Here is a 27524-nt window from a genome sequence, read left to right on the forward strand (position 1 = left end):
GTTTTAATGGTATAAAAAAATAAATAAAGTTTGAGTCACACCCTATTAGATCTATGTGAGAATGAATAAATACATTTTTTAAAAAACGCATATTCGGTACCTCCTTCTCCATAAATGTCTGTTTTGGTAAAATATACATTTATTCAATCAATAACATAAATAATGTAAAAAATAAACTGAATCACTAAAATTCCAAATTTGCACATTTTCAGTCACAAAACCAAAAAGAAATAAAAAAAAAAAAAAAATGAAATAAAGTTATAAAATAATGTCATCAATAAAACTCTGATTCCGAAAGGCTCACAAAATTTACTAAGCCAGTTCAGAAATAGCATACACAAAGCTACATGGAAGGAGAACATTTAAAAAAAGTAATAATTTTCAAAGTGAATTTTTTAAGCCACTGATTATATATACATTTTATATGTGTATATATATTATATATAATATAATATATACAGTGCCTACAAGTAGTATTCAACCCCCTGCAGATTTTGCAGGTTTGATAAGATGCAAATAACTTAGAGCCTGCAAACTTCAAACAAGAGCAGGATTTATTAACAGATGCATAAATCTTACAAACCAACAAGTTATGTTGCTCAGTTACATTTTAATAAATTTTCAACATAAAAGTGTGGGTCAATTATTATTCAACCCCTAGGTTTAATATTTTGTGGAATAACCCTTGTTTGCAATTACAGCTAATAATCGTCTTTTATAAGACCTGATCAGGCCGGCACAGGTCTCTGCAGTTATCTTGGCCCACTCCTCCATGCAGATCTTCTCCAAGTTATCTAGGTTCTTTGGGTGTCTCATGTGGACTTTAATCTTGAGCTCCTTCCACAAGTTTTCAATTGGGTTAAGGTCAGGAGACTGACTAGGCTACTGCAACACCTTGATTTTTTCCCTCTTGAACCAGGCCTTGGTTTTCTTGGCTGTGTGCTTTGGGTCGTTGTCTTGTTGGAAGATGAAATGACGACCCATCTTAAGATCCTTGATGGAGGAGCGGAGGTTCTTGGCCAAAATCTCCAGGTAGGCCGTGCTATCCATCTTCCCATGGATGCGGACCAGATGGCCAGGTCCCTTGGCTGAGAAACAGCCCCACAGCATGATGCTGCCACCACCATGCTTGACTGTAGGGATGGTATTCTTGGGGTCGTATGCAGTGCCGTCCAGTCTCCAAACGTCACGTGTGTGGTTGGCACCAAAGATCTCGATCTTGGTCTCATCAGACCAGAGAACCTTGAACCAGTCTGTCTCAGAGTCCTCCAAGTGATCATGAGCAAACTGTAGACGAGCCTTGACATGACGCTTTGAAAGTAAAGGTACCTTATGGGCTCGTCTGGAACGGAGACCTTTGCGGTGGAGTACGTTACTTATGGTATTGACTGAAACCAATGTCCCCACTGCCATGAGATCTTCCCGGAGCTCCTTCCTTGTTGTCCTTGGGTTAGCCTTGACTCTTCGGACAAGCCTGGCCTCGGGACGGGTGGAAACTTTCAATGGCTGTCCAGGCCGTGGAAGGCTAACAGTAGTTCCATAAGCCTTCCACTTCCGGATGATGCTCCCAACAGTGGAGACAGGTAGGTCCAACTCCTTAGAAAGGGTTTTGTACCCCTTGCCAGCCTTGTGACCCTCCACGATCTTGTCTCTGATGGCCTTGGAATGCTCCTTTGTCTTTCCCATGTTGACCATGTATGAGTGCTGTTCACAAGTTTGGGGAGGGTCTTAATTAGTCAGAAAAGGCTGGAAAAAGAGATGATTAATCCAAACATGTGAAGCTCATTGATCTTTGTGCCTGAAATACGTCTTAATACTTTAGGGGAACCAAACAGAATTCTTGTGGTTTGAGGGGTTGAATAATAAATGACCCTCTGAATAAACTTTTCACAATTTAAAAAAAAAAATAAAAAAAGAAATAACATTCTTTTTTGCTGCATTTCACACTTCCAGGCTGATCTACAGTCCAAATGTCACAATGCCAAGTTAATTCCGAATGTGTAAACCTGCTAAATCTGCAGGGGGTTGAATACTACTTGTAGGCACTGTATATATATATATATATATATATATATATATATATACACACATACACAGGGTGGTCCAAAAGTAGCTGGACAGTATGTGTAATAGGGCTATCAAACATGGTGTAAAGTGAAACTGACTCAGTTGCCTTTAGCAACCAATCAGATTCTACCTTTCATTTTCCAAAGAGTCTGTGAAGAATTAAAAGTGGAATCTGGTTGCTAAGGGCAACTGAGTCTGTTTCACTTTGCACCATGTTTGTATACATACTGTCCACCTACTTTTTGACCACCCTGTGTATATATAATATATATAGAATATATACATAAAGCTCAGTGTATGTGTGTGTGTGTGTGTGTGTGTGTGTATCCGCTAAAGGAATTTGCACCGTCGCATTTACAATCACGAAATTTTGCACAGACGCCTCATGTGACTCAGGGAACATCATAGACTATGTTTTGACGGGAAAATTTAACCCCGCGCTTTACAGTTAAACTCCAAAATCCTGCCTCCATTAAACTGAATAGAGGTGGGAGCTACAAGCTATTAATAGCAACTGTCAGTGGTTGCTATAGGAAAAAAATAAACTGTTAGTATAAGAATAGGTGTGAGGTAATAAGATGTCGGTGGTGAGACGGATAGAGACAAACAGACAGAGAGAGACAGACGTGGAAAGAGACAGACGTGGAGACACGTGGAAAGAGACAGACGTGGAAAGAGACAGACGTGGAAAGAGACAGACGTGGAAAGAGACACACGTGGAAAGAGACAGACGTGGAAAGAGACAGACGTGGAAAGAGACAGACGTGGAAAGAGACAGACGGGAAAAGAGACAGACGGGAAAAGAGACAGACGGGAAAAGAGACAGACGGGAAAAGAGACAGACACACACAGAGACAGAGATAGAGAGAGACAGACACAGAGACAGACAGACTGATACAAATACAGACAGAGATATAGAAACAGACAGACATAGACACAGACAGACAAAGAAAGACACAGGCAGACAGCGACACACAGACAGACTGGGAGAGAGACAGTTACTATCCCGGGCAACGCCCAGGTACTACATCTAGTATATATATAGTTTGGTATTACTGTAATTAAACTAACCAAAAATATCCTGATACTGCATAATGAATGAAATATAAATTAAATTACAAAACCAATGGTGCAATTGTGTTTTTTGGGGGTTTTTTTGTTCACTATTGCAGCGCACTTGGAATTTGGAGCTGTGTGGCGACATGGCCTTATGGTTCATGTTGCATTATAAAACTCACAACTGAGTCCGGAAAGTGACCGTGAATAATCCAAATACGACAGAGACGGCCAGCCCGATGTCCAGGTTCAGGCAGATGGTGGCCAGGAAGGTCACAAGCCATATAAGCTGAAACAAGAGGGGTCATTGATTTACATTTCAGCACCATATCGTAGTGAACACATCAGTGAGGTTTTCGGGAATTTCATTGATCGCAATAACAGGTGAAATGCTACATTCTTGGCAGCGCTCAGTACAAATATTTATTGGCAGATGCCGCACTCTGCCAGCTTGTTAATTACTTTTCCAGCTAGTGTGAAAGCAATTAACTCTTTCGCTATGAATGTACGGTATGACATTGAATAGAACTTTGGAAACACAGTGAAGACTGACACGCCAGGATTGCAATGACATAGCATGATGAAATGTATCAATGCAGTAGTTGCATGTAGTGATGCAAACAACTGTGCAAAGCTTACGTCATAGAGTGTGATCTCTTTACTTACCAGATCGTACCTATTGGTCCGCCATAGGAGGGGTATATCCATAAACTGCTTGTACATGCCCTTCAGGTTGGCAATGACTATGGTGGACAGTATGGCCTATGAAGTTAAGAAACAATAATGTAGCGGACTGATCTATTATATCATGTTATTGAGGGCAATAGATAGATATGGACACTATGGTACATGCACTGTATGGAGAAAACTATAGCACACAAGTCTTAATCATTGAATTCTGCTTTCTCATTCAGTCCCATTGTCCCTGATATACATCTGGCCCCTTGTTTCCTATTGTACAACTTCTGGCCCCTCGCTCCCGGTGTATAACATCCGGCCCCACCATCTGCCTTTACTAACATGTGACAGATTGGCTAGTGGTGCAGAGCTCATTGATACCAGCGCAGTCTGTAATAAGGGCCTCCAGTGTAGCAAGTCTGTTCATGACACTTTTTCCTCCTAAATATTCCACCATCACCTATGAGTGATATTATTGAGAAGTGGAAGCAACCGCAGTAACTCAGCCATGAAGTGGAGACTATGTTATGTTACAGAGCGGGGGCCAAATGCTGAGGAGCAGAAGGAAAAAAAATTACAACTCTCTGGTGACCCGATTACTCCAGAGTCCAGACCTCCTTTGGTAACATCAGCACAAACACTGCGCCCACTGGGGGCTTCATGGCTGAGCAGCAGCAGCCATACATCACCGAGTACAATGCCGAACCGTACATCACCAAGCCCAATGCCGAGCCGTACATCACCAAGCCCAATGCCGAGCCGTACATCACCAAGCCCAATGCCGAGCCCTACATCACCAAGCACAATGCCGAGCCGTACATCACCAAGCACAATGCTGAGCCGTACATCACCAAGCACAATGCTGAGCCGTACATCACCAAGCACAATGCCGAGCCATACATCACCAAGCACAATGCTGAGCCGTACATCACCAAGCACAATGCCAAACCATACATCACCCAGCACAATGCCGAGCTATACATCACCAAGCACAATGCTGAGCCATACATCACCAAGCACAATGCCAAACCATACATCACCCAGCACAATGCCGAGCTATACATCACCAAGCACAATGCCGAGCCATACATCACCAAGCACAATGCTGAGCCGTACATCACCAAGCACAATGCCAAACCATACATCACCCAGCACAATGCCGAGCTATACATCACCAAGCACAATGCTGAGCCATACATCACCAAGCACAATGCCAAACCATACATCACCCAGCACAATGCCGAGCTATACATCACCAAGCACAATGCTGAGTCGTACATCACCAAGCACAATGCTGAGTCGTACATCACCAAGCACACTGCCGAACCCTACATCACCAAGCACAATGCCGAGCCCTACATCACCAAGCACAATGCCGAGCCCTACATCACCAAGCACAATGCCGAGCCGTACATCACCAAGCCCAATGCCGAGCCCTACATCACCAAGCACAATGCCGAGCCGTACATCACCAAGCACAATGCTGAGCCGTACATCACCAAGCACAATGCTGAGCCGTACATCACCAAGCACAATGCCGAGCCATACATCACCAAGCACAATGCTGAGCCGTACATCACCAAGCACAATGCCAAACCATACATCACCAAGCACAATGCTGAGCCATACATCACCAAGCACAATGCCAAACCATACATCACCCAGCACAATGCCGAGCTATACATCACCAAGCACAATGCTGAGCCGTACATCACCAAGCACACTGCCGAGCCGTACATCACCAAGCACAATGCCAAACCGTACATCACCCAGCACAATGCCGAGCTATACATCACCAAGCACAATGCTGAGCCGTACATCACCAAGCACAATGCTGAGCCGTACATCACCAAGCACAATGCCAAACCGTACATCACCAAGCACAATGCTGAGCCATACATCACCAAGCACAATGCTGAGCCGTACATCACCAAGCACAATGCTGAGCCGTACATCACCAAGCACAATGCCAAACCGTACATCACCAAGCACAATGCTGAGCCATACATCACCAAGCACAATGCCAAACCATACATCACCCAGCACAATGCTGAGCCGTACATCACCAAGCACAATGCCGAGCCGTACATCACCAAGCACAATGCCGAGCCGTACATCACCAAGCACAATGCCGAGCCGTACATCACCAAGCACAATGCCGAGCCGTACATCACCAAGCACAATGCCAAACCGTACATCACCAAGCACAATGCCAAACCGTACATCACCAAGCACAATGCCGAGCCGTACATCACCAAGCACAATGCCGAGCCATACATCACCAAGCACAATGCCAAACCGTACATCACCAAGCACAATGCTGAGCCATACATCAACAAGCACAATGCCAAACCGTACATCACCAAGCACAATGCCAAACCGTACATCATCAAGCACAATGCTGAGACGTACATCAACAAGCACAATGCCAAACCATACATCACCAAGCACAATGCTGAGCCGTACATCACCAAGCACAATGCTGAGACATACATCAACAAGCACAATGCCAAACCGTACATCACCAAGCACAATGTCTAGCCGCACATCACCAAGCACAATGCTGAGCCATACATCAATACATCACCAATCACAATGCCGAACCGTACATCACCAAGCACAATGCTGAACCGTACATCACCAAGCACAATGCTCAGCCCTACATCACCAAGCACAATGCTGAGCCCTACATCACCAAGCACAATGCTGAGCCATACATCAATACATCACCAAGCACAATGCCGAACCGTACATCACCAAGCACAATGCTGAACCGTACATCACCAAGCACAATGCTTAGCCCTACATCACCAAGCACAATGCCGAGCCCTACATCACCAAGCACAATTCCGAGCTGTAAATCACCAAGCACAATGCTGAGCCCTACATTACCAAGCACAATGCTGAGCCCTACATTACCAAGCACAATGCTGAGCCGTACATCACCAAGCACAATGCCGAGCCGCACATCACCAAGCACAATGCTGAGCCGCACATCACCAAGCACAATGCTGAGCTGCACATCACCAAGCACAATGCCGAGCCGTACATCACCAAGCACAATGCCGAGCCGTACATCACCAAGCACAATGCCGAGCCGCACATCACCAAGCACAATGCCGAGCCGCACATCACCAAGCACAATGCTGATGAGCCGTACATCACCAAGCACCAAGCACAATGCCGAGCCCTACATCACCAAGCACAATGCTGAGCCATACATCACCAAGCACAATGCTGAGCCGTACATCGCCAAGCACAATGCCGAGCCCTACATCACCAAGCACAATGCTGAGCCGTACATCACCAAGCACAATGCCGAGCCGTACATCACCAAGCACAATGCTGAGCTGTACATACATCACCAAGCACAATGTGACGGGGGTGTTCAACAGAGCAAAGGATGGACGAGGCCGAGGGACGATCCAACAGGTTTATTCACAAGAACACTGGAACAGCACACGATAAGTCCACGTAAAACAGATTCGGGGGCCCTTCCCGACAATCCTCGGACCGGATAACAAAGTAATCGTCCTTACAGTAGTCCAAAGAGTTCCACACAATCCCACGGGCCACTGATCTCCAGTCTGTAACTGTCCCTACACCGGCTATAGGATGCAGCCTCTGCTATTCCCTCCCAGAGGATCAATCTTCTTTCTTCAAGTTTCACACAGACTGACTGAATCTCCAAGGTAAGCAGAGTTTACACTAGTTGGACTCTAGGCCCACCTCCCCCTACTCCCAGGGATGGAAGTGCCTCAAGAGGATACAACCTTGCATTTTAGGGGGTGATTACCTACAACAATAGAAATGTACACAGAAGTAGTTCAAATAAGACAATGAACCCAGCTTGAAATAGGAATCTGTACAGCAAGATACACCTCCCCCAAGGAAATACATGAATTACAACTAATACAACCAGGAAAATATACATATCATGACATAGTATCACAGCATATACAGTGAGAGGGTAAATTACATCTTCACAATCCCTCCCCCTCCCAACTTGTGTACGTACTAGGGACCTCTACAGGTCACTGGTTAAGTACACACAGGCAGAGCGTTACTTACATGTGGCTTCATGCAGCCACGAATTGGCATCGTAGCTCTCCCACATCATTGCCCAGGAGAACAGCTGCAGGCAGACCACCCATCACCCCAACTACACATCGCCTGACCCCAAAACCAAAGTTCAGATCCACAGTGGCTGTGGGAATAGTCCTCCATTGTCCACCAGCCAGTTCAATAACAATCCCAGGTCCTCTATGGATTGCCTCAGGCCGAACCACTCGGGGATCAGCCAGTGTGAGGAAAGCACCCGAGTCACAAAATCCAACAAGTCTCTGTCCATCCAGCACAACCTCCTGCAAGTGCTTACCTCGATGAGCAGAAGTCGTCATAACTGCGAGTCGCACCCCGTAAACTCCTGGTGGTGCAACATGGGGGGCTGAGTCACTAGGCCAGTCCTCACATAACGGTGCCACATCTTCCTCCATGGCACTGGGCTGTAAATAATTAACAATCCGATTGGGTGCAGGATCAGTCCTCATTTGAACAGCTGGGCAGGAGACTTGCCGATGCCCTGGCTGTCCACATTGATAGCATCTGAGCTGGGTCTCCCTCCATCCAAGGCGTCCTCTTGGGTAAGGGGTAGGGGAACTTGGAGGCCGGCTCCCACCTGAAGGTGCTGTAGGGGTTTGAGGATGATTCCTCCATGGCCTGGCTGGGCATGAGGCCTGCAAATGCCCGGGATGCCTACAAACATAACACCTGCGCCCTGTTACTTCCTCTCCCCGGCGTATTCCAGAAAGTGCAGTAGAAGCAACTGGAGGCACATTAACACGGGTATCAACATGTGGTGGCTTAGAGGAACGGGGAACAATGGGGACAGAATAACTGGGGGCATCCGGTGTTGTGGAGCTGTTAGGCGTCTCTCCATCCTCCAACAGAACCCTCCACTGAGGCTTGATGGTGAGAGCCTCATCAGCGAGAGCAGCAGCTTCCTCCACTGTCGCTGGTTTTCTCTCACGCACCCATTCCCGGATCTCAGCGGGGCACTGGGCAAAGAATTGTTCTTTTAGGATGACCTGCAGGAAGGTCTCCCAAGATAAGGCCTCCTCTGCCTCCACCCAGCGATTACATATTTGTTTGAGTCTATGAGCATATATCTTAAAAGACACTTCCCCATCACAGGCTAAAGCACGGAACTGAGTCCTGTAAGTGTCTGGGGTCACAGCATAATGTTCTAGAATAGTCTGTTTAATATCCGCATACTCACAGTTCCACCGAGGGTCCATGGCTCTATAGGCTTCAGCAGCTCCCCCCTCTAGGAGCCCAACCAGATGCCGGACACGCTCCCTGTCCGGGACTTCCATTAATCGACACTGATGCTCAAAGTCCTGGAAGAAGCCCTCAATGTCGCCTGCAGCCTCATTAAACGGCTTAAAGTCTTTGCGGGACACCCTGGGAAGTTCCCTCATGATGGGTGCTGGGGTTACAGTCTGTCTGGAACCTCTCGCGGCTTCCACAGCGAGCTCCTTATCCAGCAGTGCCATCTCCTCCATCCTGCGCTCCTTCTCTTTAGCTCCACGCATGGCCTCCCTCTTATCTTCTATGGGGGCCTCATCTCCAAGCAGTGCCATCTCCTCCTTGTACCACACAACCCATTGACTTTTTTGGGTATTCACCTCCGGCTGCCGTCTTTCTTCCGTTTGCTGTGAGGATCCTTCCTCCACGTCATTTTGCGAACAGACTCCTTCTAGCGCCTCAATCAGCTGCTCCTTGGAGAGTCCTTTGAAACGAACTCCTACTTCACGGGCCTTTGATTGCAGGCTCCCCAAAGTCCAGGTCTTGTACTCTGCAGTGCTGGTTCCTGATGTTGAGCCATTGTCCTCCATTCCTTCTGCTCTGATCCCAGCGCTGCCAACCAGTTTGTGATGGGGGTGTTCAACAGAGCAAAGGATGGACGAGGCCGAGGGACGATCCAACAGGTTTATTCACAAGAACACTGGAACAGCACACGATAAGTCCACGTAAAACAGATTCGGGGGCCCTTCCCGACAATCCTCGGACCGGATAACAAAGTAATCGTCCTTACAGTAGTCCAAAGAGTTCCACACAATCCCACGGGCCACTGATCTCCAGTCTGTAACTGTCCCTACACCGGCTATAGGATGCAGCCTCTGCTATTCCCTCCCAGAGGATCAATCTTCTTTCTTCAAGTTTCACACAGACTGACTGAATCTCCAAGGTAAGCAGAGTTTACACTAGTTGGACTCTAGGCCCACCTCCCCCTACTCCCAGGGATGGAAGTGCCTCAAGAGGATACAACCTTGCATTTTAGGGGGTGATTACCTACAACAATAGAAATGTACACAGAAGTAGTTCAAATAAGACAATGAACCCAGCTTGAAATAGGAATCTGTACAGCAAGATACACCTCCCCCAAGGAAATACATGAATTACAACTAATACAACCAGGAAAATATACATATCATGACATAGTATCACAGCATATACAGTGAGAGGGTAAATTACATCTTCATACACAATACCAAGCATTGGATGGAGTGGTGTAAAGAAGTATGGAGGAAATGTGTTCTGTGCAATGACAGATCCCACTTCTCTATCTGGCATCTGATGGAGGAGTCTGGTTGTGGTGAATGCAGGAGAATGTTACCCACTGGCTGCATTGTGCCCGATTGTACAGTTAGTTTGGTGGAGGCATAATGCTATGAGCTTGTTTTTTAGGGGTCGGCCTCAGCCCCTTAGTTTCAGTGTAGCTTTTAGCTTTGTAAGAACAGTTTTTTTTTCTTTTCTCCATGACTGTGCTCAGTGCACAAGGTTCATACAGACATGGAGGGGTGGAGTGTGGTGGAAGAACATGACTGTTCACAAAGAACCTGGACTTCAGCCCCATCTAACAACACGGGGATGAACTAGAATGGAGACTGTGATCCCGGCCTCCCCCCGACATCAGTGTACAACCTCACAAATGCTCTTTTACATGAGGTTGCAAAAATTCTCAGAGCTCCCCAAATCTTGCAACAATCCTTCCAGATTAACATATGGGGCATTAGCTGACTACAAGGCTCTCTTGCACCATGATATACAAGATGCTATTCAAGTTGAAAATTCTTACCTGAGGAAGACATGTAAATAGTTCACCCGCCTTGAGAATGATCACCAAAATAATAATCGAAGACACGGATCCAGCAATCTGGAAATGAAGGCACATCGTTTAGAAGGAGAAAACTGCAATTTACTGATCACCTGTTTCCTAGACCTGGTGCTAATGCACTAAACTGGAAAATAACTGCGAGCCACACATCACGGGATTACGAGCCACATATAGTTCCCGACTCAAAGATTGGGAACCCCTACTCTAGTGGCTCCATCGGCTGTCCCCATGGCACTTAAGCGGGCTTTTCACGCTACGATATTGCTAGCAATTGCTAGCGATATCATACGCAAAAGCACTCACCCCTGTCGTGCATGCGATTTCGTGTGTCACACGCACTTACCTAGTCGTCGTCGTCGCTGTGACTGCCGAACAATCCCTCCCTCAAGGGGGAGGGACGTTCGGCATCACAGCGACGTCACCGCGATGTCACTAAGCGGCCGGCCAATCAAAGCGGAGGGGCGGAGATGAGCGGGACGTAGCATCCTGCCCACCTCTTCCTTCCGCATTGCGGCCGGCGGCAGGTAAGGAGACGTTCCTTGCTCCTGCGGTGTCACACACAGCGATGTGTGCTGCCGTAGGAGCGACGAACAACATCGATAATCAATCATTACCGATTTTTGGTTTTGGGATGACCTCTCCACGGTGAACAATTTTCACCATTTTTGAAGTCGCTTAAGGTCGCTGGTAAATGTCACACGTTGCGATATCGTTAATGACGCCGGATGTGCGTCACTAACAACGTGACCCCGACGATAAAACATTAACGATATCGTAGCGTGTAAAGCCCCCTTTAGTCTCCGTCCTGCATTCCTATCATTACCTGTGTATTCCCTCCAGTATTCTCCTGCACAAGGCTTCTGGACATGGATGAAGTCACAGCAAAACAATGGAAGAAACTGCCAGTGAGATTACTTAATCCAAGTGCAATCAGCTCCTTAGAGGTGGAAATAACATATACAACTTGTGTTACAATCATACAGTATCATAGACGCTATTATATATTGTATTGTATTTAACTCACTCTTGTATATAGCTAAGAAGGCAGCTACACCTCATTCATAACTCATTTACAAAAGCGGTTTTGTTTGTGAAGAATGAAATCTGAACAGTTTATCTAATTTATAGCATAAAGCTAAACATACAAATATAACAAAAATACTTGCCTGGTTACTGTCTACCTTATAACCATGCTTCGCTGCAAACATTTTAGCCAGAGATATAGACATAGCATACGCAACCACAGCAATGGCAAATGCATTCCCAGCAATACTTGCAAAAAATGTAGCATCAGGGACGGTTGGTGCTACAAGCCTGTAACAGATAAAATGTAATAACACCTACTAAACAACTAATAAAAATACTATAAAGCTGCAGTCTATGTACAATAACGTAATTACTATAATACTGCTCCTATGTACAAGAATATAACGGTTATAATACTGCCCCTATATACAAGAATATAACTACTATAATACTGCCCCATGTACAAGAATATAACTACTATAATACTGCCCCATGTACAAGAATATAACTACTATAATACTGCCTGCTATGTACAAGAATATAACTACTATAATACTGCCTGCTATGTACAAGAATATAACTACTATAATACTGCCCTTATGTACAAGAATATAACTACTATAATACTGCCCCCTATGTACAAGAATATAACTACTATAATACTGCACCTATAAACAGCAGGAGAACAAGAGTAAAGTGCAAAAATATACAAAATTTTTATTAAATACACAACAAGACAAAAGTTTGAATTAAAATGGTACACTACCAATGATTCCTAGGGATACCGACATATAGGACTAGACCAGTTTAAATAGCCCATCCAGTAAATCAAAAGATTAACTAGTAAATATCTGTGTAGATGGCGGCTATTAACCTAGGAAGGTCCAAAAAGTTGGTAAAAATGTTCAAAAAATGAGGGGGCTACTTTGTAAGAAGTAAGGTATGGTCATATCAAACCGTGGTTACCCACCATGTAGGGGTGGGGACTCAAGGTAATCCCGCTGGCTGTACTATTGCTAAATACTGGTGCACAGCAGAATAAGAAATAACATGGAATAACCATATAGCACAAGTGTGCACAATGAAAAAATTTCTCTTACCTAAAGTGCTGAAGTGCAAAGTAAATCAATACGGGGAAACCAGCCACGGTGGAAAGTAGTCCCTGTGAGATTAGGAAAGTATCCCTAAGAATAACCTAGGGTCTCCATCCGACGCGCGTTTCGCGAGGATAGCTTTATCAAGGTGGAAAACCAAAGTAACAACATACTTCAGCACTTTAGGTAAGAGAAATTTTTTCATTGTGCACACTTGTGCTATATGGTTATTCCATGTTATTTCTTATTCTGCTGTGCACCAGTATTTAGCAATAGTACAGCCAGCGGGATTACCTTGAGTCCCCACCCCTACATGGTGGGTAACCACGGTTTGATATGACCATACCTTACTTCTTACAAAGTAGCCCCCTCATTTTTTGAACATTTTTACCAACTTTTTCGACCTTCCTAGGTTAATAGCCGCCATCTACACAGATATTTACTAGTTCATCTTTTGATTTACTGGATGGGCTATTTAAACTGGTCTAGTCCTATATGTCGGTATCCCTAGGAATCATTGGTAGTGTACCATTTTAATTCAAACTTTTGTCTTGTTGTGTATTTAATAAACATTTTGTATATTTTTGCACTTTACTCTTGTTCTCCTGCTGTTTATTCCTATAATGAGTAGTGCTGGCATCTTCCCTGCCTAATTGGTAGGCCTGGTGCTTACAATTTAATGGCTCTCGATGTGAGTTATGTGTTGTTAATACTGCACCTATGTACAAGAATATAATTACTATAATACTGCCCCATGTACAAGAATATAAGTACTATAATACTGCCCCATGTACAAGAATATAACTACTATAATACTGCCCTTATGTACAAGAATTTAACTACTATAATACTGCCTGCTATGTACAAGAATATAACTACTATAAATCTACCTCCTATGTACAAGAATATAACTATTATAATACTGCCCCTATGTACAAGAATATAACTACTATAATACTGCCCCTATGTACAAGAATATAATTACTATAATACTGCCCCATGTACAAGAATATAACTACTATAATACTGCCTGCTATGTACAAGAATATAACTACTATAATACTACCTCCTATGTACAAGAATATAACTACTATAATACTGCCCTTATGTACACGAATATAACTACTATAATACTGCCCCTATGTACAAGAATATCACTACTATAATACGGCTCTTATATATAAGAATATAACTACTATAATACTGCCCCCTATGTACAAAACTATAAGTACTATAATACTGCCCGTATGTACACGAATATAACTACTATAATACTACCCCTATGCACAAGATTATAACTACTATAATACTGCTCCTATATACAAGAATATAACTGCTATAATACTACCCCTATGTATAAGAATATAACTACTATAATACTGCTCCTATGTACAAGAATATAACTACTATAATACTGCCCCTATGTACAAGAATATACCTACCATAATACTACCCACTATGCACAAGAATATAACTGCTAGAATACTGCTATTATAAATACATTGTGAGATAGGAATGTAGGAAGAGATCTCATAAATGAATTTTAATACAATGATACAAACCCAGTAGGAATATTCCCCACAATGCCTACACCATAATTTTCATGCAGATTCATTCCGTAGGATACTGCAGTAGAAATAATGAGCTGGTGAACAAAAGATGTAATCAGAGATTAGACATGTTGGTTGTGTACTAATAACATGTAACACTAATATACATGAAGGATTCTGATATAATCTGAGAAGGATTAAGCTCACACAATAGACCTATTTTTCTCAATGACAAGTAGTAGATGCAGGAGCATGTTAATGTGACTATTGTTCATTTAGCAGTCTGAGATTTAGCAGATTAGAAATGTACAGTACAGACCAAAAGTTTGGACACATCTCATCTCTAGAACAACTATTAAGAGGAGACTTTGTGCAGCAGCCTTCATGGTAAAATAGCTGCTAGGAAACCACTGCTAAGGACAGGCAACAAGCAGAAGAGACTTGTTTGGGCTAAAGAACACAAGGAATGGACATTAGACCAGTGGAAATCTGTGCTTTGGTCTGATGAGTCCAAATTTGAGATCTTTGGATCCAACCACCGTGTCTTTGTAGAAAAGGTGAACGGATGGACTCTACATGGCTGGTTCCCACCGTGAAGCATGGAGGAGGAGGTGTGATGGTGTGGGGGGGTGCTTTGCTGGTGACACTGTTGGGGATTTATTCAAAATTGAAGGCATACAGAACCAGCATGGCTACCACAGCATCTTGCCCGCGGCGTGCTATTCCATCCAGTTTGCATTTAGTTGGACAATCATTTATTTTTCATCAGGACAATGACAATGTAAGGGCTATTTGACTAAGAAGGAGAGTGATGGGGTGCTACGCCAGATGACCTGGTCTCCACAGTCACCAGACCTGAACCCAATCGAGATGGTTTGGGGTGAGCTGGACCGCAGAGTGAAGGCAAAAGGGCCAACAAGTGCTAAGCATCTCTGGGAACTCCTTCAAGACTGTTGGAAAACCATTTCCGGTGACTACCTCTTGAAGCTCATCAAGAGAATGCCAAGAGTGTGCAAAGCAGTAATCAAAACAAAAGGTGGCTACTGTGAAGAACCTAGAATATAAGACATATTTTCAGTTGTTTCACACTTTAAGTATTTCATTCCACATGTTTTAATTCATAGTTTTGATGCCTTCAATGTGAATCTACAATTTTTAGAGTCATGAAAATAAAGAAAACTCTTTGAATAAGGAGGTGTGTCCAAACTTTTGGTTTGTACTGTACCTAGTATTGACGATAAAGTTAGGGAGGTTTATGGAGAAGCCTTTACTTACCACCACCAGTTCTATAGGGATGGGCATACATAATTTGGAATGCAGCCTTTGATTAACTTCTTTTACAGCAAAGAGGAAAACCAGTGCAACGAGGCTCACAACAAGTGTGCCAATGTTCGTCTGGTGGATTCTGCGAAACAAACTGACTAAAGACTGAAAATAAAGGAAAAAAATATTATCTAAATACTTTTAGTTTCTCAAGCGATTTTTCATGCTATATAATCGACGTTATAATATAAAGTAAAGTAAAATAAATAAATAAATAGTCTATATTTAATAGGCTCCATTATAGGGAGGGAACAAGTCAGCTTTGGCCGAAATATAGACCCCATGCTAATACATTTATGCTGAGATTGCCCAGGGTCCAGGTTTCATATTTGTGGGCCCATTTTTGCTTTAGTTTTTTTCCTTCTTGCCTTTCAAATGCTGTATTCTTTTTATTTTGCCATCAATACCATTGTATGAGGACTTGGGGTTTTTTTTGGCGGTACAAGCTATGATTTTTCTCATTACCTTTCTGAAGTCTTCCATTTTTTTTTTTTCTTTCTGGGAAGCAAAGTGATCAAAAAACATTGATTTTCTTTTCCCATTTTCTTTTCATTTTGGCATATGGGATAAATATTCTAATATTTCATTAGTTTTGATAGATACTAGATATGTTTATTTATTTTTTTAGATTTTTTAATGTTCCGAAAAAAAGTATAGTGAATTGAACTTTTTTTAATATTTTGAAATAATTATTTTCAACATTTTTTACTAATCCTCTACGTGGCTTAAATCTGTGGGGGTTTTTTAATTTTTTTTTTTTTTAAATTTATTTAGATTTCAGTAATGTTTTGTGAAAAGTACGGGGATTTGAATTATTCTTTTTGTTGTTTTTAATTATAATAGTCGACTAGCTAGTTGATTCTAATATTGCAGTGTATTGTAATACTACCATCGCTGATTAAAGGGAATCTGTCAGCAAATTTTTGCTAACTGATATGAGAGCAGCATGATGAAGGCAAGGAGATTCTGAATCCAATGATGTATCACTTAGGCTGGTTTCACATCTCCAGTATTTTGCCGGAAGCCGGATCTGGCACAAATGAAGTACAGTTACATTCATTTACAATGGAAGCGTGACACCATGCGGACACATGCGGTTGTGTATAAAGCATGTGTCCGCATGGTGTTGCGCTTCCATTGTAAATGAATGTAACTGTACTTAATTTGTGCCGGATCCGGCTTCCGGCAAAATACCGGAGATGTGAAACCAGCCTTAGATTACTGGGTGCAGTTGTTCTGACACAATCTGAATTTTTAGAGTTAAGGGTGCTTTACACGCTGCGACATTGCTAACGATATATCGTCGGGGTCGCGGTGTTTGTGACACACATCCGGCGTCGTTAGCGACATCGCAGCGTGTGACAGCTAGGAGTGACGATCAACGATCGCAAAAATGGCAAAAATCGTTGATCGTTGACACGTCGCTCCTTTTCATCATATCATTGGTGGTGTATGCCGCTGGTTGTTCGTTGTTCCTGCGGCACCACACATCGCTGTGTGTGACACCGCAGGAACGATGAACATCATTCTACCTGTGTCCATCGGAAAGGAGGAAGGAAGGAGGTGGGCGGCATGTTCCGGCCGCTCATCTCCTCCCCTCCTCTTCTATTGGACGTCCGTTTTGTGACGCCACTGTGACGCCAAACGCACCTCCCCCTTGAAGGAGGGATTGTTCGGCAGCAACAGCGACATCGCAGAACAGGTATGTGCGTGTGACGCTGCGATATTGTTCGCTATGGCTGCGATCACCACATGTCGCACGAACGACTGGGGCGGGTGCTATCGCTCGCGACATCACTAGCAATCGCTAGCGATGTCGCAGCGTGTAAAGCACCCTTTAGTCATGTAGCAGATCTGAAAGAGCTTTCCTGCCCACACCAGACTCACTATAGAGATTGTACATTCACAGTGAAGTGTCAATAACAGCAGAGGGTGTGTCGATCTGCCCTGCACTTTGAGTTTCTAGACCTGCAATGATAAGGGTCCTGCTGCTTAAACAAACATAGCAAATAAACAAAAGATCGGACTGTGACAATACAGGCATCTCTAAACTTTGTGTTAACCCTTGCATAGCAAAAGCTTGCTGATAGATTCTCTTTAAGCCCAGGCTTCACAGGTGTATAAACATGGCAGTTATGGGGGCCTTCAGTAAGCCCCAGGCTCCCTTAACAATGTATCTGCACCACATTTTCCAACCTGGGGTTGGAAATGTCATGATATTTTAGATTAGAATTTTGTCTGTATGAAGTGCTAGGCTTTAAACATGTCTGCCCCTGTATTGTGGCTGTTAATCCTCTCCCAAAAGTCCCTAATACTATTAAATTGGGTGATTTAATGTTAGTTTCAGATTGTTGGTTGCAATAATACTTGTATTCCAAGAAGTATATAATAAAATGGCAGGAGTTTAGCAAAACCATTCCCTAAAAGTGTATGTTTTGGGGCGATTCCTAGGAACGGTGATTATATGCCTCAATTTTTGGATTCAAAATGTCGGTGTATATGGAATTGCATTGGCTCTACTGTTGGTGTAAATCTGAATAATAATGCCACTCATTTGCCATTTAGAATTTGTGCAATAATATCCTTTTTTTTCCATGGCTGCCAATAATGGTGGTCTATGTTAGAGACTAAAGACAGAATCTAAATATGAAATATTGGGAGGTTTATATGGTTCTCATTTATTAAAAATGTCTAATAGAAAGATTGCCTTTGCTGCCCATAGCAATGAATTAAAGTTCAGCTTTTATCTCTTAACGTGCTAAGGAAAATTTATGGTAGGCTATGATTGTTTCCTAAGGCCAAGAAAACAGACCTTGTTGCTCATAGCAACCAACAGCATTTCATTTATTACACTACCCTGTAAAAATGAAAGCTTAGTTGTGATTGGTCTTAAGGGCCTCAAAATAAAATTGACTTTGTTGGACATAAGCATCCAATCACAGAGCAGCTTCCATTTTTCTACAGTAGTAGAAGAAATGAAAGGGGAGCTTTGATTGGTTGTCATAGGTAACAGTGTAATTTTCATAAATGAGGCCTAATATCTGTAGTTTGTTTGCTCTTAGACCAGTAGTGAATGGAGTCATATGTGTTTCCATTTCTAGGAAAACTGAATTGCTATATTATTACTAGACAAACGCTGACACTATGATGTCGCAACTCACATAAATCAGTGACAGGGGATGTGACCGTTCACTCAAGGGGAGGCCAAGTATATGCTTCAGTTGGGACACGGTCACGTGAATGGTGGCTGCGGTAGTATAACCCCGGACCAGCGGCTCTGAGAGGTAAGTTACCACAAATCCAAACTGCACGAGTCCCAGGATAAGCTGCGAAATAGTGAGAATAAATAGTGTAGAGACATGTGGAAATATGGTTATGTAGGAAGGTGTGGATGCCGGGCCGTGGGGGCTCCGCACTTCTACGCCAGAAAGAGTCTGTGCGTATGGATCACTTCGGAAGGGGTGTGCGACACTTAAGCCCACTTTACACGCTGCGATATCGGTACAGATATCGCTAGCGAGTGTACCCTTCCCCTGTCGGTTGTGCGTCACGGGCAAATCGCTGCCCTTGGCGCACAACATCGCTAGGACCCGTCACACGTACTTACCTTCCCTGTGACGTCGCTGTGAAGGTGAACCGCCTCCTTTCTAAGAGGGCGGTTCGTGTGGCGTCACAGCGACGTCACACGGCAGCCGTCCAATAGAAGCGGAGGGGCGGAGATGAGCAGGGGGAATATCCCACCCACCTCCTTCCTTCCTCATTGCCGGTGGTCGCAGGTACAGGGATGTTCCTCGTTCCTGTGGTGTCACACATAGCGATGTGTGCTGCCACAGGAACGACGAACAACCTGCCTCCTGCAACAGCAACGAGATTTGGGATTAGAACGACGTGTCAATGATCAATGATAAGGTGAGTAATTTTGATCGTTAATGGTCGTTCCTGCGTTTCACACGCAACAATGTCGCTAACAAGGCCGGATGTGCATCACGAATTCCGTGACCCCAACGACATCTTGCTAGTGATGTTGTTGCATGTAAAGCGGCCTTTAATGTTCTCTTCATGGTGGTGTCCATCAACCTGTAGCCGAACCCCATGGTAGACGCAGTAGTGAAACACTTGACATGGGAGTTCTTTCGGCATTTGTAACTTGAATAGTTTATTTTCCTTCTCACCATTATGACAGACATGGCTTCATGCCTACGGTTCTGCTGTTTTATTCTTTGGGGTACTCTCTCTTGGCCTATCCCTGCTATCTTGGAACTAATCCGCAAGCTACTGCGCACCTGTGCCTCCTTTCCCCCACCATTGTCACTGCTGTCCGATTCTCTGCTTCAACGGCTCTCTAGTCGCTTCAACTCTCTAAACCCGTCCCGAGGTGAGCCGTAGGCTCCGGACCTTAAGAGGCTACCTGACTGGCTCGACTACATAGCCATGTCCTCCTCACTTGAATCCTTCTGCAAAACTGACTCTTCACAAGGCCCATCTCTCTAACTAACCCACTGGCCATCTGTCACTCCTTCCCTCAGTGAGCTGACCCTGACATGAACTGTTTCTGTTACCAACAAAATCTATCTACGTAACATTCCTATGCTTTACCTTCTTCACTCTGCTATATCTGACTAATACACATTGTTACCGCATATACAGCACATAACACATTAATAGACAACCCTTTCAATATTTGTGACGTAACAGTTGTCCTGTTTGTGCTACATGGGCTCCCAGGCGTGGTCTGACTGGTGGTCATATAAAACAACAGAAATTCTTACCTGGAATAACCCCACCATTAACGTAATTGCAGCCACCAGCTCCACTCTGGCTTTGTCTCTTGCTACAGTATCAATGACAGTTTCATTTATCCCTGATATAAAGTTGTCATTTGGTACTAGAGACTCAGTCACACTGCCAATCATAATGGAGACCACAGCAAAACTGCCTGAAAAGAAAGCACACGTTACAGTCCAGTGCACAATACATCAGAGCCCTACATACTGTATATGTTAGGAATAGCAAGCACATAGGGTTTTAAAAGTGCTCTGCCTCAGTAGAGTTGATAGCATACTATTTTAACTGCATAGAAAATGCAGAAGACTATGCTTTCGTATTCAGATAGCCACTTAAAAAAAATTAAAAAAAAATTATATATATAATATATATACACCATATATATATATATATATATATATATATATATATATATATTATGTGGTTCAGTTTTGTCTTGTTTTTTTTTACACTTGATGTTTTATATATATATGTATATATATATATGTATATATATATATATATATATATATATATATAAAAATATATATATACATCCAACAATATATGTCCATCACTTATTGAGTATTCATCCTAAGTTATATCCTGTATTGTACTCCAGAGCTGCACTCACTTTTCTGTTGGTGTAGTCAATATGTACACAAAATACATTACTTTTCCAGTAATGACCCTCAGTTACATCCTGTATTATACTCCAGAGCTGCACTCACTATTCTGCTGGTGGACTCAATGTGTATATACAATTACATTACTTATCCTGTACTGATCCTGAGTTATATCCTGTATTATACTCCAAAGCTGCACTCACTATTCTGCTGGTGCAGTCACTGTGTACATACATTACTTATCCTGTATTGATCCTTAGTTATATCCTGTATTATACTCCAGAGCCGTACTCACTATTCTGCTGGTACAGTCAATGTGTATATACAGTACATTACTTATCCTGTACTGATCCCGAATTATATTCTGTATTATACTCCAGAGCTGTGCTCACTATTCTGCTGGTGCAGTCACTGTATACATACATTACTTATCCTGTACTGATCCCGAATTATATTCTGTATTATACTCCAGAGCTGTGCTCACTATTCTGCTGGTGCAGTCACTGTGTACATACATTACATTACTTATCCTGTACTGATCCAGAGTTACATCCTGTATTATACTCCAGAGCTGCACTCACTATTCTGCTGGTGCAGTCACTGTGTACATACATTACATTACTTATCCTGTACTGATCCCGAATTACATTCTGTATTATACTCCAGAGCTGTGCTCACTATTCTGCTGGTGCAGTCACTGTGTACATTACATTACTGATCCTGTACTGATCCTGAGTTACATCCTGTATTATACTCCAGAGCTGCACTCACTATTCTGCTGGTGCAGTCACTGTGTACATACATTACATTACTTATCCTGTACTGATCCAGAGTTACATCCTAAATTACACTTTGTACATACATTGCTTATCCAATAGCCTTGAATTAAATCCATGCATATTCTAACTAATAATAAGGACTTGTCCAATGCTATTGACAATTTAATTTAACATTTTACTTAAATGCATGCATGTATTTGAGGCTAAAAATCATGTTTGCAAGTAAATAAGTGGACAACTCCTTTAAAGATCAGTCTTAATTCACCTTATCAAATATTTATTTGGCAGTTTATGATGACTTACCCACTGATACATGTCTAGATGTGCCAAAAACAGAGTAAACAAACACTGGAAAAAAGGAGGAATATAATCCAAAAACAGGTGGAACTCCAGCCAAAAGAGCGTACGCCAAACCTGCAGAAAAGAAGAGGGATAGATTACTTGGGATTGAACCAGAACTGTGAGTATATAACAAACAGTTTGTGTGTTTCATATCCTTATCATCTGATCATTTCTCAAATCCCATCATATCTCATTACCCCCTTTATGAGCTTATTCTCCATAAGGCGGAGGAAGATGCTACCATAGGCTTAGATGTCTTTCCTGTCTAATGTAACTGGGAGACCTACCGAATCCATAGAAGGGATTGACTGTAAGGGGTACTTTACACGCTGCGACATCGCTGCCGAAATATCGTCGGGGTCGCGTTGCTAGTGACGCACATCCGGTACCGGTAGCGACATCGCAGCGTGTAATACAAATGAGTGGCGATCAACGAGCACAAAAACGTGAAAAATTGTTGCTCGTTGACACGTCGTTCATTTACATAATATCGGTGCTACTGCAGGTACGATGTTGTTTGTCGTTCCTGCGGCAGCATACATCGCTATGTGTGACGCCGCTGGAACGACAAACATCTCCTTATCTGCGTCCACCGGAAAAGGAGGAAGGAAGGAGGTGGGCGGCATGTTACGGCCGCTCATCTCCTCCCCTCCTTTTCTATTGGGCGGCTGTGACGCTGCTGTGACGTCGCTGTGACGCTGAACGAACTGCCCCCTTAGATAGGAGGCGGTCCGCCGGTCACAGCGACGTCGCAGAGCAGGTATGTGTGTGTGAAGCTGTCATAGCGATAATGTTTGCTCCGGCAGCTATCACCGCATATCGCATGTGCGACGGGGGCGGGTAGCAATCGCTAGCGATGTCGCAGCGTGTGAAGTACCCCTTAGATTACAGCGACCCTAATCAATGATACGGTCATTGGAGCAGCAAAAATAAGCTTGATGGAGTTATTTCTATCTCTTTGTTGAGAAGGTGAAGAATGTGAGTGGAAATGGGCAGATACAATGTTATATCAGAAAATTTTGTACGGTGCGGTATTAAAAAAAAAAATCTGATATGCAGAGTTAGTCAATCTTCTATACTATATGGGCAAAAAGAGATTGCCTAGGACCTTGTGTTGAACTTGGGCACAATGGGTCCACCAGAGGAAACCTTTGTGAAAGCCTACCCTTCACCTTTGCAGACCAAGTGCATCAATTAGTTCATGGGTCTACTGGATGGTCAATTAATCCTCTTATGGGATATAGGGCTACCTTACAAAACTCCATGGAAACTTGAAATTATTCAGTAATCAAAATACCCTTACCTTGTGGAAGCTGTAGGATCCCCACACTGATCCCAGACACAATATCCCCCAGAAACCATTCCTTGAATGGATAGTGAGGTAGCCAGTGGAGAATCGGGAGGAACTGGAACAACAAGGCCTTTGCTGCTGATCGAGAACATCTATAAAGTAGACCATGACATATGTCACTGGTAGGATTGATAGTTGACCCATTTGGTGGTCCATTAATATATCCATAATGAGAGGCACTACTAGAAAATGATATCAAGGACCCACAATTGATATCTGAATATTTTTTAAGTTCTGTTATACTCTTATATAATGTTTGTATTCGGTGCATTCACACAGTCAATGGCTTTGGGTTCCACCATCCAAAGATGGTGTTATGGTGGTACACCTAAGTTTTGCTATGCTTCCCTTTCATCTATGGTCAACTAAGGTAAGGTGTAAATTCGTTGGTTGTATAATAGGATCTACCATTCCTGAAATGAAGGACTCCAATGCTTATTTGAGGGAAATAAAAATGTAACTGCATCTTAAGGGTTTTTCTACTTTGGACAATTATACTTAATAGAAGACTCCCTTGAAAATAAGGTCACAAAGTATAATGCAGGAACACAGATATGTGCTTGGAAACCTGATACTAACGGGGTTCTACCACGTACAAAGTTCGTCTTTATCAATAGATCTTGGAATAATAATAATTTCCACAGTTAGATGTATTTAAAAAAAATGTTCCTGCGCTGAGATAATCTTATATATGTGTTCCTGCTGTGTGCTGTGTAATGGCCGTGTCTGACCGTACTGTGACATGGTCTGATCATACCACATCTCCTGGGCTGGGGAGGAAGTAAAAAAAAACTATACAGACATTACATAAAGGGATTGCAAATTATTCTTTCTTTAAGGTAAAACATTTAAAAAAAAAGGCAGGGAAATGCTTTACTTTACAGAACGAACCAGCTATGATCCCATGCTGTACTCTGTGTTGTGTCCTCCCCGACCCAGGAGATGTGGTATGATCAGAGCATGTGTGACGCCCTGGGCAAGCCAGGGGTCACAGGTCACAACATCACATGCACCCCACATTCCTGGCAGGTACACCTAGGCTAACCTCCTAAGATCCTTGTTGCCTTCCTCCAGGGGCTGGTGTCCACACCAGGGGGTGGGCCAGGCGGTTGGCTCCGCCCACCGAGGAGTTCACAGCCCTGGAGGCGGGAAAACCAGGCAGAGAGATGAGAGAGAGTTGAAGTTGAAGTCAGACATGGGTCTGAGAAGCAGATCAGTTTGAGGGAGTGAAGTAGAAGGAAGTGGTAAAGGAGGACAGTAAGAGTGGCGACAGAAAAGGAACAGTTAAGCAAGCCTGAAGTTGGTCCGGGTGTGTGCCCCGGACTGAGACAGCAAGGTCAGCAGACGGCGGTGATAGTCTGCAGGGGGACTGCTTGGAGGTTGCTGGAAGGACTGCGGACGGGTGGTGACCCGGCGGTACCGGAGCAGTATACGAAGAACAGTCAGCACCAGGGCAGGGGCCTTTCGGATCCCGGCAAGGCTAGGAGTCGCCATAATTTGCCAAATCCGTCAGTGAAGGGGACCTCTGTCTCCTAACAACCAAGTCCCGATTGAAGGCAACAGTCCGACCGTTAAGGGGAGACACCGCCACCGCCAAGGCACCAGTTTCCCAGGGCCAGCGCCTGCGGGCAAGAGAGAGGCTCCTCCGGCTCATGTCCAGGTCGGGGAGCGGGTAACCGGTGGGAACCCATCGCTACCAAAAAGACTTTACATAGGTGCAGGGAAGAGACCGTCACCGCTAACTGCAGGGAACAGCAGCACCGTAACCGTCCGAGGGACCCGTCCAACCAGCCGTTTGTTTACCGAGAACTGTGTCGTGTTTACTGGCTGAGTGAGTACCTCAGTGCCGTGCGGCACAGCGCTGCCCCTGCACCTCCACAGGCCCCATACCCGCCTGTCCACCATACCAACCCCATCACTGGGCCCCGGGACCACCAAACCCCCTACCCACGGAGGGACAAATCAACAACTGGCTGCTCCAAACCATCACTTCCAGGCTCCCCAGACAGAGCAGCGGTGGTGTCCACTTAATCACCACAACCGTGGGTGGCGTCACGGACAATAAACTATCCCAAAACCCAATCCCCTTTCACTCACGGGCGAGGAGCGCCGCTCGAGTCCCCGGGATCCGGCCCATCGCTCGAGCCACCGAGCAGCAGCAGCAGCAGGCCGCAGCAGCCGCAGCGGCAGCCGGACCCGAGCAGTGGGAGAGCGCGGCGTCCCCTCCTCCGCCCGCGACACATGTCCCTTTACGGTCAGACACGGCCATTACACAGTACATACCAGGGACACATATAAGGATATCTCAGCGCAGGAACATTTTCTTTAAACATGCAATTGTGGAAATTAATTATATTACAAGATCTATTGATTAAAATCAACTTTAAAATAAACTTTGTGGGAAAAACCCTTTAAGTGTTCAATTTCCCTGTGGTGTATGAAGCATTACCCAGTGTCCAGTCATCCATATCAGTGGTTTGTCTGTGTAATGCAGGACAAGACAAAACTTCCAGAGCAAGAGATGATCTTTGTCACTGCACTCTACTGTAACCAAGAAATTTGGATTCTGAAAATAGGACCTCCTGTAATAACTTAAAATTTCTGTAAGGGCTAGGACACATGGCAGGTAAAACGGGCTGAATGGAATGTGATTTAAAGTCTATGGGTCTATGGGTGCGAGTGAAACATCATACTGCCGCACTGCACTCATTCGAGTGCAGTGCGATAGTCATATCAGCTAATAATGGAGGAGATTGATAGATTAATCCCCCCTCTCCTCCGCAGCTGTGATACGATCACAGGATCGGATCACAGTATAATGACACTCTGCTTTTCCTCGCCTAACATACGTATGCAATGCAATTTTTGTCAGTAGCTAGTATTCTACAATCATTTACGAGACTATTTACAGTGTTCTACGCTACAGAACAGTAATATAGTCATAAAAAACAAACGGCATATGAATGGCGAGAAAAAAAAAATCACACACTCGCATGACATTTGTCATTGAATAACATTGGCCCTTTTTTTTCCCCCTTACATTACAATTGTGCGAATTATAAGTGTGAGCACATCCTAAAGCTAAAAGCAGCATAGGCATAATAAAACAAGGTTTTGTTGTTAAATGTAATGGTAGGTTCCCCACTTACCTGACTTTACGTTTGGCTGTGCTGATGAGGGATCGTATGGTATTCGTGGTCCTGGGCAAAGGTTCCCCAAGTTCTTGCTCATGAAACACGGGACGTTCAATGCAGTATCTCACATCTCGATACCTCAGCTCCTTGTTCTCCATGACTGAGAATTAAGTAAATTTACTAACACCGTAATAATCTCTTTTGCATGAATAGCATAAGTGTTCAGTCCTACATATATTGGAGAAAAACCTGCCAAGACACACAAAAGCATCTTCAGCTGGTGAACAGTGATATGTTTGTCCACCAAGCAATGAATGATTAAGGAAAGATGATACACCTGACCAGACTTATGTTAAATTATAGTATTAGACCATACTCTATCCTCTCTATCTGTCCTCCACGTACATTGTGGGGTCTATCCTCTCTATCTGTCCTCCATGTCTTGTGCACAATCTATTTCTTTCTACCTGTCCTCCATGTGTAGTGCGGGGTCTGTCACTCTCTACCTGTCCTCCATGTATAGTGTGGGGTCTGTTACTCTCTACCTGTCCTCC

At 43.8% G+C, this 27524-nt stretch overlaps 1 protein-coding gene across 1 annotated transcript in view; it reads right to left on the reverse strand.

Annotated features, from left to right (window-relative positions):
• LOC142249686 (solute carrier family 26 member 6-like) overlaps nt 1-27128 on the reverse strand; it is a 47239-nt gene extending 20111 nt beyond the window's left edge. Inside the window, exons 1-12 of the mRNA XM_075321491.1 lie at nt 26986-27128; nt 23789-23928; nt 22447-22557; nt 20744-20910; nt 19136-19300; nt 15927-16079; nt 14664-14746; nt 12148-12295; nt 11805-11918; nt 10943-11020; nt 3790-3885; nt 3306-3412 (exon numbers count right to left, since the gene is read on the reverse strand). Of these exons, the coding sequence (XP_075177606.1) occupies nt 3306-3412; nt 3790-3885; nt 10943-11020; nt 11805-11918; nt 12148-12295; nt 14664-14746; nt 15927-16079; nt 19136-19300; nt 20744-20910; nt 22447-22557; nt 23789-23928; nt 26986-27128 (1505 nt within the window). The remainder of the gene's footprint in view (nt 1-3305; nt 3413-3789; nt 3886-10942; nt 11021-11804; nt 11919-12147; nt 12296-14663; nt 14747-15926; nt 16080-19135; nt 19301-20743; nt 20911-22446; nt 22558-23788; nt 23929-26985) is intronic.
• Between the last annotated feature and the right edge of the window lie 396 nt (nt 27129-27524).

This window comes from Anomaloglossus baeobatrachus, chromosome 8 (genome assembly GCF_048569485.1).
Source record: "Anomaloglossus baeobatrachus isolate aAnoBae1 chromosome 8, aAnoBae1.hap1, whole genome shotgun sequence".
Taxonomy (NCBI): domain Eukaryota; kingdom Metazoa; phylum Chordata; class Amphibia; order Anura; family Aromobatidae; genus Anomaloglossus; species Anomaloglossus baeobatrachus.